At 48.9% G+C, this 17151-nt stretch overlaps 8 protein-coding genes across 8 annotated transcripts; 3 read left to right on the top strand and 5 right to left on the bottom strand.

Annotated features, from left to right (window-relative positions):
* Window positions 1-218: 218 nt before the first annotated feature.
* FMAN_11513 (putative glycosylasparaginase) lies at window positions 219-1262 on the bottom strand (the record flags this gene model as incomplete). The annotated part of the gene is made up of 1 exon (XM_041834337.1): window positions 219-1262. One exon carries the CDS (start codon window positions 1260-1262, stop codon window positions 219-221), a length of 1044 nt encoding a protein of 347 aa, XP_041684611.1.
* Window positions 1263-1664: 402 nt separating this feature from the next.
* Window positions 1665-4562, top strand: FMAN_16157 (uncharacterized protein; the record flags this gene model as incomplete). The annotated part of the gene is made up of 2 exons (XM_041834336.1): window positions 1665-2047; window positions 2114-4562. 2 exons carry the CDS (start codon window positions 1665-1667, stop codon window positions 4560-4562), a joined length of 2832 nt encoding a protein of 943 aa, XP_041684610.1.
* Window positions 4563-4697: 135 nt separating this feature from the next.
* On the bottom strand, window positions 4698-5938 carry FMAN_11512 (uncharacterized protein; the record flags this gene model as incomplete). Its single annotated transcript, XM_041834335.1, has 4 exons — window positions 4698-5301; window positions 5352-5442; window positions 5493-5545; window positions 5589-5938. The coding sequence occupies 4 exons, from the start codon at window positions 5936-5938 to the stop codon at window positions 4698-4700; spliced, it is 1098 nt and encodes a 365-aa protein (XP_041684609.1).
* A 990-nt stretch (window positions 5939-6928) lies between these two features.
* Window positions 6929-8353, top strand: FMAN_11511 (uncharacterized protein; the record flags this gene model as incomplete). The annotated part of the gene is made up of 1 exon (XM_041834334.1): window positions 6929-8353. One exon carries the CDS (start codon window positions 6929-6931, stop codon window positions 8351-8353), a length of 1425 nt encoding a protein of 474 aa, XP_041684608.1.
* Window positions 8354-9155: 802 nt separating this feature from the next.
* On the bottom strand, window positions 9156-10090 carry FMAN_11510 (uncharacterized protein; the record flags this gene model as incomplete). The annotated part of the gene is made up of 2 exons (XM_041834333.1): window positions 9156-9799; window positions 9853-10090. The coding sequence occupies 2 exons, from the start codon at window positions 10088-10090 to the stop codon at window positions 9156-9158; spliced, it is 882 nt and encodes a 293-aa protein (XP_041684607.1).
* Window positions 10091-11636: 1546 nt separating this feature from the next.
* Window positions 11637-12713, top strand: FMAN_11509 (putative endoglucanase IV precursor; the record flags this gene model as incomplete). Its single annotated transcript, XM_041834332.1, has 1 exon — window positions 11637-12713. The coding sequence occupies one exon, from the start codon at window positions 11637-11639 to the stop codon at window positions 12711-12713; it is 1077 nt and encodes a 358-aa protein (XP_041684606.1).
* Window positions 12714-13345: 632 nt separating this feature from the next.
* Window positions 13346-14965, bottom strand: FMAN_11508 (uncharacterized protein; the record flags this gene model as incomplete). Its single annotated transcript, XM_041834331.1, has 1 exon — window positions 13346-14965. The coding sequence occupies one exon, from the start codon at window positions 14963-14965 to the stop codon at window positions 13346-13348; it is 1620 nt and encodes a 539-aa protein (XP_041684605.1).
* A 790-nt stretch (window positions 14966-15755) lies between these two features.
* On the bottom strand, window positions 15756-16716 carry FMAN_11507 (uncharacterized protein; the record flags this gene model as incomplete). Its single annotated transcript, XM_041834329.1, has 2 exons — window positions 15756-16301; window positions 16351-16716. 2 exons carry the CDS (start codon window positions 16714-16716, stop codon window positions 15756-15758), a joined length of 912 nt encoding a protein of 303 aa, XP_041684604.1.
* Window positions 16717-17151: the final 435 nt, after the last annotated feature.

The raw sequence follows: 17151 nt of genomic DNA, 5'->3' as shown, positions 1-17151 counted from the left end.
ATTAAGTCAGTTACATCAACACGGAGAAATATCACATGTATGTATCAATGGCAAAAACATAACAATCGTTCTCCATTTTCGTTTTTGGATATCTAAATCGCTACTAAAGTCAAAGACATAACCATTGTCGATTGGTACAACTAAAATACAAACATGCCGTTGCGCTCGATGCTCGTTAAACCTAGGACTTTGTCAACCACATTCATAATTCGTCAAGGCTACAAGTCAAGACGTACCTCCTGCACCGGCTTCACAGTGACGACCTTTGTCTTGGTCATCTTTCCTCCTCTGTAGCTGTACTGGAAATTCCACCCACTGCACGCAGCACCGTGGTTTCCGTACCGATCTACAACGACGATGCCGCTCTTGAGATCGCCGTACTTGCGAACCATGCGGAGAACAGCATCCTCGGCTGCTTCTTTGGGCGAGAGGCCGTTTCGCATGCCTTCGATGGCTTGGTAGCATGGGAGGAAGCGAAGCATGATGTCGCCGTCACCTGTAGCTCCGCAGCCGCCAATGTCGCTGTCGACGTAAGAGCCGCTGCCCACGATGGGGCCGTCGCCAACGCGTCCAGGGATCTTGTGGGAGGCGCCGTTTGTTGTTGTTCCTGCGGCCATGGAGCCGTCTTTGTGGATTGTGATGAGAGAGAGGGTGTCGTGACCGGTTTGTTTATTGGTTTTCATGGTGCTTGTTGTGAGGGTGGCAAGAGGCTTGTAGGGACCGCATGTTGATGCTGGGTTTGGGCTGACGTTGATGCGATAGTTGGGCTGGCACTTCTTGGCCTTCCAGTCCTTGCACAGCTTATCCGAGTTCTTGGTGGACAGGCTTGTGGTCTTGAAGCCGTTTTGGATAGCAAACTCTGTAGCTTGGTCTCCGACGATGAGAGAATGGGTAGTATGATCGAGAACATGTCGAGCAACAGAAATCGCACTCTTAACGCGACGCAGAGCAGCAACAGCTCCGGAATTCATGCTTCCACCATCCATGATCATCGCATCAAGTGTAGTTTCACAGTTCTCATCAGGACTTCCTCCAAAGCCTACGCTCCCATCGCACTGCTTGTTCTCGCACGTCGTACCTCCAATTTCAACCGCGTCAAGTGCAGAAGCCTTCTTCCCCAGCGCGGTGAAGGCCGCATCGGTAGCGGCGGTGAAATCGCCGCCCCATGTATTAATAACAAGAGGAAGACCAGGTGTATTACCCGCCGCGAGTGTAAGCGTTGACAGGGAGAGAACTCCCATGAAGATAGAAAGAGAAGACATTTTGCTGGTGCTGTTCGATGACGATGGTGAAAATTGGCAGGGAGAGTGGCGTTTCTTATACGACGTTTCGAAACAGACGCTTTTGATAAGCGTGGTACGGGCTGTGAACCTTGTAGGACGCTATAACCAATTGTTTCACAGACCGGCACTCGATAGCTAATTCAGCCTGTTTCAATGCAATGTGATAGTAGAGGAGCTGCAGGGATGGTTGCTTACGCGTGACCAACATGAGACCGTATTTAAACCCCTCATTCCAATCTCACATTCCATTCCAACCTCTCTTTTTGTTTTTAAACTTCAATCTTTGTGAAATTCACATGCCAAGAGGACAAGATTAACAGGACTTTTGCATAATAGTTTAATAAATTAAACCCGCTAGCTGCACCATTACAAGCTTATAAAATGGCTGCACGCGCTAACGTTGACACTGTATCTGAATTCCTCGCTAGGGCTGTTGATGTGTGCCATGCTGTGCGAGGGATACACTGTCTGGGATATACAGATCGCTGTGATACCGACTTTGCTCGCTTGCTCGAGGGGTTGACGCATTCGGTGAAGCGTGTTGAGGGTGAAGAGGGAGAATACGAGAAAAGTCTGATCAGGTTTGCCTGTGTTCAGATTGGTAATGACCTCGTCGTCCACGTCAACCGTGTCTTGAACGCGTTCAGTGATTCAATTGATGTCGCTGGCTTCTGCAAGCTTTGGCCCCTGGACGATGTCACGGCGCTGAATGCACGGCTCCGTCAAGTGTTGCATCAATGCCAAGACACTTTTCCATCGTCGCAGTGAGTTTAGTTGACTTTACTGGTTGCTCTCCAGGAGCTAACGGTGCGCTAACGTGTTGTTGCTAGTGAACTCTGTCTACCCTTGCTCGCTGATTTACAGCTCACAAGCCGTGACCTTGAGTCTGAAGAGACTGAGACGGAGAGTCCAATTGAGCACACGGAAACAACTGCTCAGGATGATGCTGGCAAATCTCCCGGGCAGATCTCGGTTATCCCGAGACCCCCGAGGCTAGCTTCCGTCGGCCTTATCAATGACTTCATTCTCGAGAGTCTGTCATACAAAAGTATGCATGATCGCGAGAGTCAAGTCACTGAAGCTCACGCCAAGACTCTTGATTGGATCTTTGACAATTCGCCCATCAACGAATCTCTGCGTCAGAGCTTCAGAGACAGCTTCGTCTCATGGCTTAGCACCACGGAGCTGGGTCCTACCTACTGGATCACTGGAAAACCCGGGTCTGGTAAATCCACGCTCGTGAGATACCTCTCCCAGCATCCAGTTGCGCTGTATCACCTTCGTAGATGGGGCGGGAAGAAGAGGGTCAATACAGCGGGCTTCTTTTTCTGGACCAGTGGATCTCAGCAGCAAAGGTCGCAAACTGGCCTGCTGCGATATCTTCTCCATCAGCTGCTGTCCTCTGATCCAGAGCTCATTGAAAAGGCATTTCCTGATCTCTGGAGTCGCTTGCGACAGATGACGACCAAGGAACGAGTCAACTTTGCTCTGGAATGGACTGTTCAAGAATTACAGGCTGCCTTCCACTCTCTTCTCGACGCGGCTTTACCTAACGTGAATGTCTGTCTCTTCATCGACGGTCTTGATGAGTTTGATGGCGACCATGTCCAAATCATCAACTTCTTCAGGGACTTAACATCCAGATATGATGGAAAGTCACTCAAACTCTGTCTCTCATCTCGGCCATGGGATGTCTTTGAAAAGGCATTCGAAACGTCTGTTCCAAATACCAAGCTTCAGGATCTGAGTTACGACGATATGTACCGCTATGCAGCAGATACACTGAGAACGAATGACCATATTCGAAGAATGATGAAGCAGAATCCGGATTCGACTCATCTGTTAATCACTACAGTAGTTGAACAGGCTAACGGAGTTTTCTTATGGGTTAGACTCGCAGTTGAGCGTATGCTCGTAACATCTCAGAAGAACTGCGAATTCGAAGTCTTGGAGACAACTCTGAAAGAACTCCCAACAGAACTTGATGATCTCTTCGAAAAGCTACTGTTCAAGGATCAGGCATCCTCGGAGATCATGCAGACTGCCACTCTATTCCAGCTCATGCGGGCCAGAGAAATCGTCGCAGGCTTTATCAAGGATGAGTCCTCCAACTCACTGACAGTCTGGGAACTCGCCTTTGCACTTTTCAAAGAGGATGATGTTGTGGCTCTCGATCGCGAAGTGTTGGAAGCGACAAATGAAGAAATTCAAAGACGCTGCGGAACGGCAGTACAGTATATCCAAGCTCGCTTCGCAAGGCTTTTGAACGTCCACGTTGCCAAGCCGACGGGTAATATGTGTGTACCAAAGTTCCAGGACAAGAACGCCAATATTGCAAGCCTCATCACGACTAGCAAGGTCATCTATATACACCGCACAGTTCGAGACTGGCTCATGGACGGCGGTGCAGGAAAGCGTCTTGAAGCACTCCAGTCTACAGATTTCGACTCTCATCTTCGACATCTGAGATCATATGTCCTTCGTCTGAAGCATCCTCTCGAAGAAATCGAGCATCATCGGCGTTTAGATGAGTGGTATCCTGATATTGCACTCGCCATGACACATGCTCGATATATCATCAGAGATCCCCAAGGCCTTCAGCGGAAGTTCCTGAATGAGATGGATAAAACTCTTTCTTGGTTCTGGCTTGGGAAGCCTTCTGATCCATATGATCATTGGGCAAAGAGTACGTTCGGGGCTTATGAGATCAGGATGAAAGCGCCTCCTATTCATCGGCCGTTTCTGTGTCTTGCCACCAAGTTCAGTCTAACAGATTATGTCTGTCAGGAAGTCGAGGACCTGAGTCGCGAAGAACCAGCAGTGGAAGAAGAGGAAGAGGATGGGTCAACACCTTTACTCTCCTACGCGACAAAATTTCTCTGCTCTCGTAGCAAGACCATCTTCCCCATGTCATCGCCCCAGCTCGTCCGTTGGCTTCTCAACAACCCATCACGCATCAACCCAGGTCCCAATCATGGATACAAACACTTCATCACACACCAGTCAATTACTCCATGGCTAGCTGTTCTTCGTCATCTTCGTGATGCAAAGCGTAGGGGATGGATTGAGTACTACGATGTCAACCCTGAAGGAACTGCACGCTGGGCTGAGATTGTAAGGGAGTTCGTGCAGTTTTCGGATGTCAGAGCTGTGGTTTTGAAGGATATGTGGGATGCAGAAATCACTGCGTTGGGGGTCATGGAGATGCTGGAGCAAACCTACGGTTCTGCCGAGGCGCAGAGGATCAGGGTATTGATGGAAAAGAAAATGGTTCGGTAAACGTGTTGCTCAATATCACTTCTACTTTCTCTGAATCCATGCATGTTTATATTTCCTATATCCATTTATATCCGGTATAGAAGATAAGAAACCGAAACATATTCAATAATTTTTCATATCTTCGTTCGAAAACCTCTAGTAGCCTTCCTTCCGGTTGACTTTGTTGATGAAATCGTTTCGTCCCTGACTCAGCCTCTCAAGGTTCAATCTAAAAATATCCAGCAGCCTCGTATAGTAAAATGAGGAAGCAGAACTGATATGTGGCGTAATAGTCACATTCTTCGCACTCCACAGTGCATGCTGATCCGGCAAAGGCTCAGGATCAGTGACATCAAGCGCCGCACCCTTGATAGTCTCCGAATTAAGCGCCTCGATGAGATCATCGGTATCGACGATAGGTCCTCTCGCAATGTTAATCAGGAAAGTCCCCTTCTTACCGAGAATTTCAAACTCAGGCTTTGAGATCAATCCCTTCGTCTTGTCGGTCAATGGCACTGAGATGACAAGGATGTCCAGTCCTGAATCAAGAAATTCGTGGATCTCTTCTTTGGATCCGCCGGAGAACCATTTGCTTGGGAATTCACCCTCTGGATCACCGAGGCCAGGGGGCGTGTAGGAGTCATCGCGGCGAGACTCTGGGGTGTTGCGAGGGTGAAGGGTGTAAGCGTGAACGTCTAGGCCCAAAGCTTTCGAGAGACGGGCAGTTTGACGGCCGATACTACCGTAACCTAGGATGCCACTGTAGACTGTTAGTCGAAATTATTTATGTGCGAGAGTATGGGTTCTGACATTCGCTTGCCAGCTGTATCTTCAGTATCTTCAGCGCCCTGATGAAGACGCTTCCATTTTCCTTCATCTTGAAGCTTCGAGTACTCCTTTACTATCGAACGGTGAGCCAGAGTTTCTAAAAAGAGCAATCGCACGCCCTACAGTGAAGTCGATGAGATAGATAAGTAGTTATAATCCACTCGGCAATTTGAGGTCTATCAATTAGCCATGGTCTGAAATCTTGCAAGGCTGTCTCACCCATGAACCCCATTAGCGGTCGAGAATGGAATCTTTGTATCCGTAAAGAGGGGATCCTTGATGAGATGGTTGGCACCAGCACTCGTGAGCTGAATGTATTGCAGATGCGTCGCCTGCTCTGGCTTTGGCAACAAGGTAGCAGTCAGTAAGACAGTAGTCTCCTGCCACTCTTCTTCCTTGAAACTTGGATCGAGAGGTGCACCCCATGGTTGAATAAAAATCTTGATGGTCAAATCAGGGAACTGTTTCTGAATAGCGTCAATCTGAGCCTGGGGTAAATCAACGGTTGAGAAGATTATGGCCTTGTGGCCCTTGAGAGTTTTGTTGTTGCTAACCCTGATGAGCGTCATGATGAATTATTTGATAGGGAAAATATCAACTAGAAAGTTGAGTTGGAGGATTGAACGATAATCATGAGTGAATATTGAGTCTAGAGGATGACAAATAGACATCCATGGTGTTGTTGTCGTCAAGGTGGGGCTGATTGACGCCTTGAGATAAGGATGGATCTGAGTGGATTGATATTGCGATGGAGAGGTTGCATAGTGCCGATGTTGTCATTATAGTCTCGGAAACGAATTGCAACTCGACTGTATATGGACTCTGAACATATAGGTTTTGGGTTTCACAACGTTAACTGATTGAGTTTATGAGGCTGACTTGTCTTTGAATGGACTACCCTATACTGCCTCGGAAACAATGCCGAACTTGCGCTCTACAGTCTGCTTGGTTATGATAAAACATTGTTGCAATTATACCTAAGATCTAAATACCCATAAAATTGTTATATGAAATTTTAAAGAATTTATGCTGTTATGCTATGCCAAATTTTGACACTCAGAATTCTGATGTGCCATCCGATCAATTACCATGAATTGCTAGCAATCGCCTCCAGAGTCACAGCTATTCCACCATGCTGGGATTCTCTTGAACATCAGCAGAGCCATACTGAGTAATTCTGCCATAGAGCCAGTAAAGTGGAAGAAGCTAGACAATAGGCATAATTACTACGTTCCAATAAATAGAAATATTTGACAGGTTTCCGTTCTTTCAGCCCAGCCAAAATCCGTGGCTATGCCCACTAAACGGCTCAGCCCTACAGGCAGCCTACGCTAATACCACCCACTAACCCTGCAGGCCCGTTGGCGGTGGCAGAGACCAGCAGCTGAAAACGCGCCCAATTTCCAGAACCTCGGAACGACTTCACATGGGCAACCCAGTGCCAAAAAGACCAGCAGCTGAAAACGCCTTGACGGCAGCCCAGACGCTTGAGATGACTTCAAATACTAGCCCCCCCCCCTACCTGAGGTCGAGGCGATCATCACCCGAAATTTTACGAAATGCCTCACGCCGTGCTACCAGATCTTGCTGCATTTAATGAAAGTCTTCTCAATCCTCTTCCGGCGTACTCAGCCATCGACAATGACGACCTTCTAAACCGAATCGAAGCCACTGAAAACGTCGAACTCCCTATCCTCCGCTCTCCCGCCAGTCGCGCGCCGAACTTCCAGCATCTTGCCTCCAGTGCAGAGAGGGAATCGTACCTTGAAGCACACCGACTCGAATGCGACATCGTTAAGGCCTTCTTCTCCGCTATCGAGAACGGTCACGATGACATTGTCGCCGACTTTATAGCTCGTGGGTGGGTGTCGCCTGATACTGCAAGCCGATGGGGCGAGACGCCATTAAATGCTGCTGTGCGCGTGGGCAAGGTTCCCATGGTGAGCCGCCTCGTTGCTCTTGGCGCAAGCGTCAATGGGTTCGGTCGCGCATGGGATGGGAATACTGCCGTCAACGCTGCAGACTTGCCTGAGCGTACGCCGCTGATGGTCGCTGCCGAACGTGGGCATCTGGCGTTGGTCAAAGTCTTGATCCAAGACTACGGCGCGAAACACGACATTATTGCCCCTGATGGAGCGATCGCCCTTCGTTTAGCTGCCTCGAACCGTCATCGCGAAATCGTACATTATCTCCCTACTATTCGCGGCGGCGCGTGGAAGCGATGGGCGACTGTACATAAGAAGCAAATGGACCGAGCCCGACGAGCTGTCAATAGAATCGTCAAATTCGTCAGAATCCTTATCTGGGACCTTCCCAAGCTTTTGGTCTGGGATGCGCCGAAAGAGATATGCCGTGCTGCTTGGAGGCGTCGTCATCGGGTGAAGACCTTTTTTAAGCAGTTACCGGGCAAGGCCAAGGACGCGATACTCGGGATACCTAGCACCCTCAAACGCGCTGCAACAGAGGCTTGGAAGGGCATTAAGGAGCTTCCGTCGCTTCTAAAGGGCTTGGTCAAGGCCCTCTTCAAAGTATTTTGGAAGGTCCTGACAGGCATACCTGGCGCGGTGATGTTCGTTCTCAAATGGATCGGAAACGGATTGAAGGGCATCGGCGAGGCCATCCTCAACATTTTCGTTAAGCTGTTCTCGCTCCTACACACAGCGACCATGGCACTCGTGACTTTCCTGCGTGGAATCACTCTTGGGGATGTATGGAATGGCTTCTGCCATCTCGTACGCGCCATCTTCGTAGACGCGCCCAAAGCAATCGGCGCATTCCTCGTGGCCTTTGGAAAGACCAGCTACGATGTGCTCAAAACAATCTTTGGCACCCTGGGTGAGTGTATCTGGTGGCTGTGTGCGGGAGTTTACTGGTTGATTCGGTATATTCCGCGTCGGATATGGACAATGATTGAGGCGATGGGGACATCTTTGGTGAAGGCCTGGGAGGAGATCATGGTGTTTCTCAATCCCAAGCGAATGTGATCAGCTTCTTAAAACTCTAGATTGTACTAAAGGAAATTCACCAACGAGTTAATTGAGCGACATCAACAATCAACACTGACTAGAAGATCGATAAGCTGCTTTCACACCATTATAAGAGTGGTTCCCGATCTGAAGACTGGCAGTGGAGTCCCGAATTTTAGGGATATCACCACGTTCTTCAGGCTAGGGAAAACTCAAGGCCTTGACCCTAAGCAATAAGATATTATGTAATTTAGTCTAAGTTTAGGGTTCTTTTTACTCGGTTTATTCGAAATGTTCTTTTCTTGCTTGCCTAAGTTAGCAGGACATCATCAACCGTCGCGCGATGCGTCCACCTTCAACGTTCGTGCTACTATTAGTAGCATGCTGAACAAGAAGGATCAATCATTCATCGTCGACATTATCGAGACACTAAAACCACGATTAACAAGTTTATCCGATCCAACCGGTGCTATGATAATAAGGCCTTCTTAAGAAGCGGTATGTGAGCTCATATCGTTTTACGTATCTGTCGCTACGGTATAATTCATTGAAGCCACCCTAGACTTCTAGAACACCACAATTAAGTAATGCGCTGGGGTACCATCCCTCCCGACTTATGCGATATTATTCTTTATTGGTCTACCTATATGTGATCTTTGCTATCATTCTTTCGTAAAAGTTCGGCATTTCCTTTCCAGCGTTCCATGCCCATATTTCTAACCTGACCCTGCTCCGGCATAATTAGTGGTGTATTATAATTCCGTGTCATTTCTCCGTAATCCATCAAGCAATCGACGCCACGTTTATCGCGAATGCATGTCTATACTTCCGCCATATATCGGCTTTGCCTCGAACTCCTTGCGTTCATTCTCTCAGCCTCAGCGTATTGGCTCCGTCTTGAGTCTCTCGCCTCAGCTCTTTCATCATTACCCTCCCAGCCCGCCTTGATAAGCCAGAACAAAGCCATCAAAGGCGTCGTAAGCAAACCTAGGACGCCGCCAAGAACCGCTTTGAAAGCCTGTGGTGTCCAGCGGTCTTTGTATCTCCAGTCCCCACCATCGCGTTCTCCAACTGTCGTTAGAACCCCCACGCTCAGTGGCCAGAGGATAAAGAAGCCCACGACAGCGAGGATAAAACCTCTTAGTGCCCCTTGTACGATTGTCGTCAGTACAGGAGGAACCGTGGGTCTTCTCTGAGGCTCTTTCTCTTCAACTTCGGAATCGCCTGGATCAGATGCTGGTGGCAGGAAGAATAGCCATCGAAGCCACTGATGCGAGGGCTCAGGAACAAAGCCAATCGGCTGAACAGAGCGTTTTGAGAGGTCGTAACTGACGAGGCCCATCTCAACGAACCACGTGAGAATGCATTGGACGATAATAGTTACGGCTGCATCGCCCGATAGTGTGTTTGGCAGTTGAAACAACCGGATTGGGTTCTTGATGGTGTCTTGCGTGGTGTACATGACTATTCATCCATTCCCATTAGCTTTTCATCTCAAACTTCAGCTGTGAACTCACCATAAGCCAAAGCAAAATTCACACCCCCGGATAAAGCCATGGCGCCTATTCCATCAAGCCCAAAGACATAGAAGAGCTGATGCCCCGTAAACTGCAGACTCGGCTTCAGGCGCCCCTCGATGTCACTGTCATCTCCTCTCTGTTCTCGTTCCTCCTCGCCAAGGTTGTCAGGTTTCAGAATCCCGCTGGACCCCTGCACACTCGGCCCCTGTGTCTCAAGTTGCGCCGACATGAGCATATCTTTTCCCTTATTAGAGACGAACTCTTGGAAACTTGTTTGGTTTTGTTCCTATTTTTCCTGTCTTTGGTGGTTTTTGATGCACGGAAGTGGGAAATTTTAATTAAACGTCGCCAAGCTGTTGAAAGGGGGTTTAGGGAGATTAGGCGGGAAAAATGCGAAAGCTTGGACTTTTAGATGGGCGAGAGCGAGGAAAAAAAAGTTAATTAGCGAAAAAGAGTGAATGCGAATACTAATCCGAGATACTACACTAATTAATTAACTACGACTTTGTTGAGAGACTGGCTCACATGGCACCATTTTACACCGCTATCTGACGGGAGTCACGCGGTTGTCTGGCACTTGTTGAGAGACGGCAGTTGAAGATTATGTATGTGATGCAGGAAAAGCATAAAACTATACTGTTTCCCTAAAAGTTTATCACTGTAGAGTGGACCGACTGTTTGGTGTTTTGAAGGGTTATCGTGAAGCTCTTACGGTTTCACCACCGAATACCACCACGATCGGTTCAGTCGGCCCAAGAAGGCGGCTTACAACGCACAAGCCGACCTGTCAAGACCGTATTGATTGACGCCACCTGAGAATCTGGACCCTCTCGTCTCCATCGGTTAACTCATCCGTTGATTTAATCTATTCAGCGGTTAATAGATCCATCTTCATTCGTCTGGACTTGTACTGAGGGGGACATGTTGGAAGCGACGTCAGGAGAAGGGCAGAAGCAACTCCATCGTCTCAGGATGACTGACCCAAAGCTTGGGCCTGCAAGGGTCTAGAGATGGGGACTTGCGGAAAAATAAACACCGTTGACGTGACCCCTGCGGCGCTAAAGCAGGAACAAAAGAACGCTTGTGTTTTTCCATCTTGTCTTCTGCCCCAGTTTCAGGTACAGCGGTTCTTCGGCCGAGATGGACTGCTCGCTTGCAAGACGGGCTTGTCACTTCGCTTGGGACGGTGTTGGCAGTATTCAACTGAATGACCGTTCTGCCATTTCTTGGCAATAATCAATCTTACTTTGGCCATCTACACACTATCGTGAAGATCCAGATGCTAGCCTCGACTTATACCGTCGGTAAAATGCGACTCTAAACTTTAATATACTATGAAAATCACTGTAATACTTGCATGATCTGCTCATATCTCGATCAATCATATCCATAAAACTACAGGGGCTGAAACCGCCTTGGCCAACACCATGCAGCCTTTGACCACCCTCATCCCTGATGGCATCTCGACCCGAGCATGACACCCCTGCCTCAATCTATCCAAGGCGGGAAACTGATCCGTTTAGCCATGAGGCTCTTTACCCGTCAGCTCAAGTCTCCAAACATTCATATAAACCGCCCTCTTCCTCTCCCCAAGATACTCTCTTTCTCCACTCAGGCTCATTCAGCAGTTCATTCCATTCACTTTTTGCTCCTTGCACATTCTTTCACGCTTCTTTGACAGAAGTCGTTTCATTCATTCATTCACTTCAACCGCCAGTCGGATATTACCACTCTTTACAAACCACAAGACCAACTTTTCTTACACAACCACCTTTTTCAAGATGCCTTCTTTCACCTCCAAGACTCTTCTCGCCGCTGTTGCCGGCGCCATGGGCGTTGCTGCCCACGGTCACGTTTCCTCCATCAACGTTGCTGGCGCCGTCTACGACGGTTTCGATGCTAGCTCTGCTCCTTACGACCAGAACCCCAAGACCCTTATCGCTTGGTCCACCACCGCTTCCGACAACGGTTTCGTCGCCCCTGATGCCTTCAGCACCGGCGACATCATCTGCCACCGCGATGCTAAGAACGCCAAGGGTCACGCCAAGGTCAAGGCTGGTGATCAGATCTATATCAAGTGGGATACCTGGCCAGAGAGCCACAAGGGCCCCGTCATTGACATGTTGGCCTCTTGCGGTTCTGCCGGTTGTGAGTCCGTCGACAAGGAGACCCTCAAGTTCTTCAAGATCGACGAGGCTGGTCTTGTCAAGTCCGGTAACCCCGGCACTTATGCTTCTGACGAGCTGATTGCCAACGACAACGGCTGGCTCATCGAGATCCCTGAGAACATCAAGCCCGGTTCTTACGTTCTCCGTCACGAGATCATTGCTCTCCACGCCGCTGGCCAGGAGAACGGTGCTCAGAACTACCCTCAGTGCTTCAACCTCGAGATCTCCGGCTCCGGCTCCGAGCTCCCTGAGGGTACCCTCGGAACTGAGCTGTACAAGTCCACCGAGAAGGGCATCGTCTTCGATCTCTACAACAGCCCTACCAGCTACCCCATCCCTGGCCCTGCCATGACCATCAAGTCTCCCAAGGTTACTCAAGGCAAGCTCGCTGAGAAGTCCAAGGGCACCCCCACTACTGGCTCTGGTTCTGGTTCCGACTCTGGCTCTGCCGCTCCCGAGACTCCCGCTCAGACTGAGGCTCCTGCCGCCGGTACCTCCGCTGCCGCCCCTGTTGCTACTTCTGCTGCCGCCGAGGAGCCTTCTGCCCCCGTTGAGACCTCCCCTGCTGCCCAGGAGCCTGCCACTCCTGTCCAGACCGAGGCTCCTGCCGCTACTAAGCCCGCCAAGACTGGCTGCAAGGCCAAGCGTGGCATGAAGGCCCGCCGTCACGCTCGTGACCTCATGAACTAAGCAAACCACTAAGTGTGGTTGTGTATGAAAGGTTTTTACAAGGACAAAAGCCTGTCTATCCTGAATGGGATGAATCTTTGAGTATTCTGCTGTATATATGTGACCTCGAGTCCAAGATATAATTCAATTACATTGATTATCATTTGATCTTACCCAATGCCTACGTGATATGTCTTCATATGATTCTCTGGTTTATTGTATTGCTGCTTCCTCCGAACTCAGACACAAGACACTCTGTCTTGTGACGTTGCCTTGGCTCTACGCCAACAGCCGTAGAAATGAACAACGCCATTGTCTGCATTCAATATGTCTCGTAGTGACACTTGCCCTGAAGTGTCTTTATTGTAAATAAAATAGGATAGGCATGAGAGGTCTCGAACTCATCGAAATCCCTAGTCACGTCTCTCCTCGCCTGTCTAAGGCTCTTGGCTGAGCAACGTGCCGTAATAACGATTTTAGATACATTAAAAACTATAGAAAGTTGTCACGGAAGTTGCTCATCGAGAGTATCAGCAGGATGAGGCTATAACCAGAGGAGTGCAACTCAGAACTGTATTGCTAGGACTGAGGTCAAAGTCATAATCGTAAGCATGATTTTAACTATGTACAGAGAATATTAAAGTATCGCAGCCCTAAAGGTCATTCGCGCGCTTCCCCTTCTCCTTGTCGTACTCCTCCAACCAGGCCTTGGTGAAATCAACAATATCCTGCTGAGCTTTGGCAACAGCGGGAGGAGGGAGCCCAATCTCAGTGGCGTTGGGGTCGAGACCGTTTTCATCCCAATGATGAACACCGTAGGGGATAAGGATGAATGGCTCGCTGGCAGTTGACTTTCTGGGAGCAAGACCGATCGCGTGAGGTGTAGCGGCTCTCCAAGGGTCGTATTCACCGTCGATGAATGCCACGCGTGGGTAGCTAAAGTTCCAGCCACCAAGCTTGTTGATAGACTCGACATCAGGTTCGGCAGTGATGTTGAATTGCTTGCGGCAGGGAATGGTGCTATACTCAACGTCGATGAGGCGAGAGACCAGCGGAAGCTGGTTCTTAGGCACACCGGAGCCAGTTTGCCAGTATCCCCATTGTGTGCATGTCTGATAGGTCCACTGACGTCCACTGGATGATGGGTTGAGACTAGTGCTGCCATACATTTCGCGAATAGAGTAGCATTCATCCAAAGTCTGGCCTTGGCAGCCTCCCTGCTTATCAGACTCAACGTTTGACCTCATGTAACCGATGTAATTGAGGAAACGGTTCGTCAAGTACTTGACGTCGTTCTTATTGGCATGAGCTGAGAGCCACTTCTTAACATATGGCGCAAGAGACCTGGTGCTTGCATAGAGAATAGCATCAGAAGAAACACTGCCGCAGTAGATGCCGAAGTCAGATGAGTCCTGTGTAGGGTCCCAGTTATTGCCTTGCAGGCCTCCAATGCCGCGAGAAATGGCGTTTGCGAAGTCATCGTCGCGTAGACCGAGGAGACCGAACGCAATCTTGAGCTGTTTCTTCTCCTCCTTGTCACTTCCAGTGAGGATCTTGTCGACAACCTGAGTGAGCTTCTGTGTGACCTTGGCGCAGTCGCCGGGTGCGAAAAGTCGCGCAGCCTCGAAGTACTCCCAGTAGTCGATGATAGCCTGGGTGACACCAGAAGAGGAGATACCACCCCAAAAGACGTCGGGGTAAATCTTTCTGGCGAAAGCAGCAAACGCACCAGCGTAGGATCCTCCGTAGATGATGTAAGGCGTGTTGGAAGCAGTCAAATTGTGCTTCTCCAGACCCGGAAACTTGACATTCTCGGCAAAGTACGCTGTATCAGCCAGAGCCTGCTCAGTGGACAAGAAACGCAGGTTCTTTGTCTTGAGATCCGGAACAGGGAAACTGGTGCCATAATAACGATGCTCGAGGATGACTCCGACACCACCAGTCGCATTGGCCAGCATCTTCAGGATGCCATGTTGGAGGAATGGAATTCTGTCCTCGCCTGAAGTCTCACCAGAGGCGAGAATAATGACCGGTCCGCCCGGGCGATAGTGCTGCGCATCGAACCAATATCTCAAGGGAAACTTCTTATCCGAGTGAGGCTCATACTTGGTCTCATTGTGGAAATGATCGACGGGAACCGAGATGTTGTGAACTTTTATGGATCCAGAGTCCGAGTCGGCTCGAGCTGACAGGGACAGGGCGGGGATACTGTACGCGCTTCCTCTGGCGGTGAGCGCCAAGAGGGCAGCAGAAGCGCAGCCAGCAAACCACATACTTTCTGGTGATGGCGATGTATGTTGTTGTTTTGGTCAAGATATAATCGCGGGGGGAGGCTTTAGGCTTCATATAGTTTTGCGATACGGCCAGCCACCTTCCTGTTTCAGATTAATAAGAGCATCATGGTCACACTGAAAAACATAAGTTCCGTTGCATTTGGAGCAAGGATCTCCATTTATATCCATAGGAAGGAACCTTTGTAGATTGTTGAATCACGGCATTTTCGAGCCGATTGTTACCCTTATCTGCTGCTGCTGCTGCTGCTGCTGCTGCCTGTTGATTGATAGAGCAGCATAAACCCCCGCCTTGTCACTGTGGTGATGTGGATAAACTCTCGCGTGATTCACGCAAAGTTTATCGGCATCAACGGATAGATACACGCACGTTACATGAAGCCAATTGCCACCGAACTTAGTGACATATATAATATGATGAATAATGTTATAGCATTCTACAACAGATGGACCCGAATGTCATCAGATGATTGAGCCATTACTCAGTCCTCGCAGCACATAGTCATGCTGTTCCGCCTATTCAGAGTTTGTTGACTGGGATGATGTTGAAACTTTCTGAAATTAATTGCAACGGTTAAATGACGTGGCTTGATATGTATCGTCTTACATACATTGATGGATTGTGCAGGTAAGCTGGATAAAAACCTTTCACGAACGCATATAAGAATGATCCGCGTCGAACAGGTGACGCAGGCAAGAATACATCTCCTCTTATCCGACATTGATTGAAACGAGAGTCATTGGGGCTGTCAATGTTCAAGCTATATATGATTTATTTGGAACAGCCATACTTCTCACCTAGTTCACGGAAAACCTCCAACATTTCAACCTTTCCAGTCACGATATTCTCATCAGCCTTATACTCCTTGGCGATCAATCCACCAGGCAGTGACGATTCTATCATTTCCATAAAGTCTGAAATGCAATGCTCAGGAAGGATCTGTCTGAAGAAAGTCTTCAAATCTTCACCTTGCGCAAGTCCGAGCTCAACCTTGTTGGCAGTGATTTCCTCAAACATGCCTCTCAGGTCGACTGAACTGTAGGCACGAGGACCAAAGACCTTGAGGACTTGAGGACTGGGGCTCTCAAGCTTGCTGAGCAAGCTATTCGCACAGGCCTCGCCAACGTCTCTGAGACTGACAATTGGGATCTTGAAATCTCTTGGTGCGATCCATGATGAGATTGTTGGCGGATCTCCCAAAAGCATTTGAAACATGTACTCAAACTCTTCCTGGAAATGAGTTGACTGTAGGATAGTCACTTCAGTCACAGAGTCTTTGAGAATCTTGTCGGTGTGATGATTCAAGCGGACAAAGCCCTACATCGTCAGCATCGACACAGTTGGTGACTTGGTTACTGTTACTTACAATGCCATGGTCATTATGAGATCCCAGACCAGACAGAACAACTAGTCTCTTGACGCCTGATTTCTTCAAGGCACCTTTGACATTGTTTGCAGTTTGCTTGGCCCATTCGCTCTGGTCGACGTTCTCATAAGTTGGCGGCGGGACATAGAGAACGGCATCAGAGTTGCTGAAATCGAGACTTTCCTCGGACGCAACATCGCCCCTGACTGAGCCGAAGTTTGGGTGGCTTGCGTATTCGTCTGGAGCCTTGGAGGTATCACGATAGATGCCACGGATAGTAGGACTGGCTGGGGAGGCTAAGAGTAAGCGGATGGTCTCTTTTCCAATCTTTGTAGAGGCAGGAAGAACAGTTATGTGAGCGGACATCTTGGAGGCCGGGTCGAATGTTGTAGCTGCTGTTTCCCATTTCTACGGGTACGGAACTGACTCACGTATATTTATATGGCTTGAGGCCCGTATCAATACGGATGCCGAGACCGTGAAAGAGGAGAATACCAAGGTATTTGCCAAATTTATCTATTCAGCTGAAAGCTGTGGCACCTCAAGAGGCTTGGCACTATTGGGATTGGGCAAACGCACTTATTGAGTACATGCGCTCCGCCAGTTTACGGAGGTCACAAAGAGGGAGGCCAAACTGCCAATGTTTGCTCAATATCGCTCTCAATTCTTTCTGATACGGACCTCGTATAACGGGTGCATGCTACTACCTGAACTCCCATATAGAGCTGGTAAAAATAACGTGATGCATATAATTGGCCAAAGTCATGGATGCAAGAATCGATGCATGCTGAAGTCAGCCGC

This window comes from Fusarium mangiferae (genome assembly GCF_900044065.1).
Source record: "Fusarium mangiferae strain MRC7560 genome assembly, contig: FMAN_scaffold008, whole genome shotgun sequence".
NCBI lineage: Eukaryota > Fungi > Ascomycota > Sordariomycetes > Hypocreales > Nectriaceae > Fusarium > Fusarium mangiferae.
This window is presented reverse-complemented; position numbering and strand designations above follow the sequence as displayed.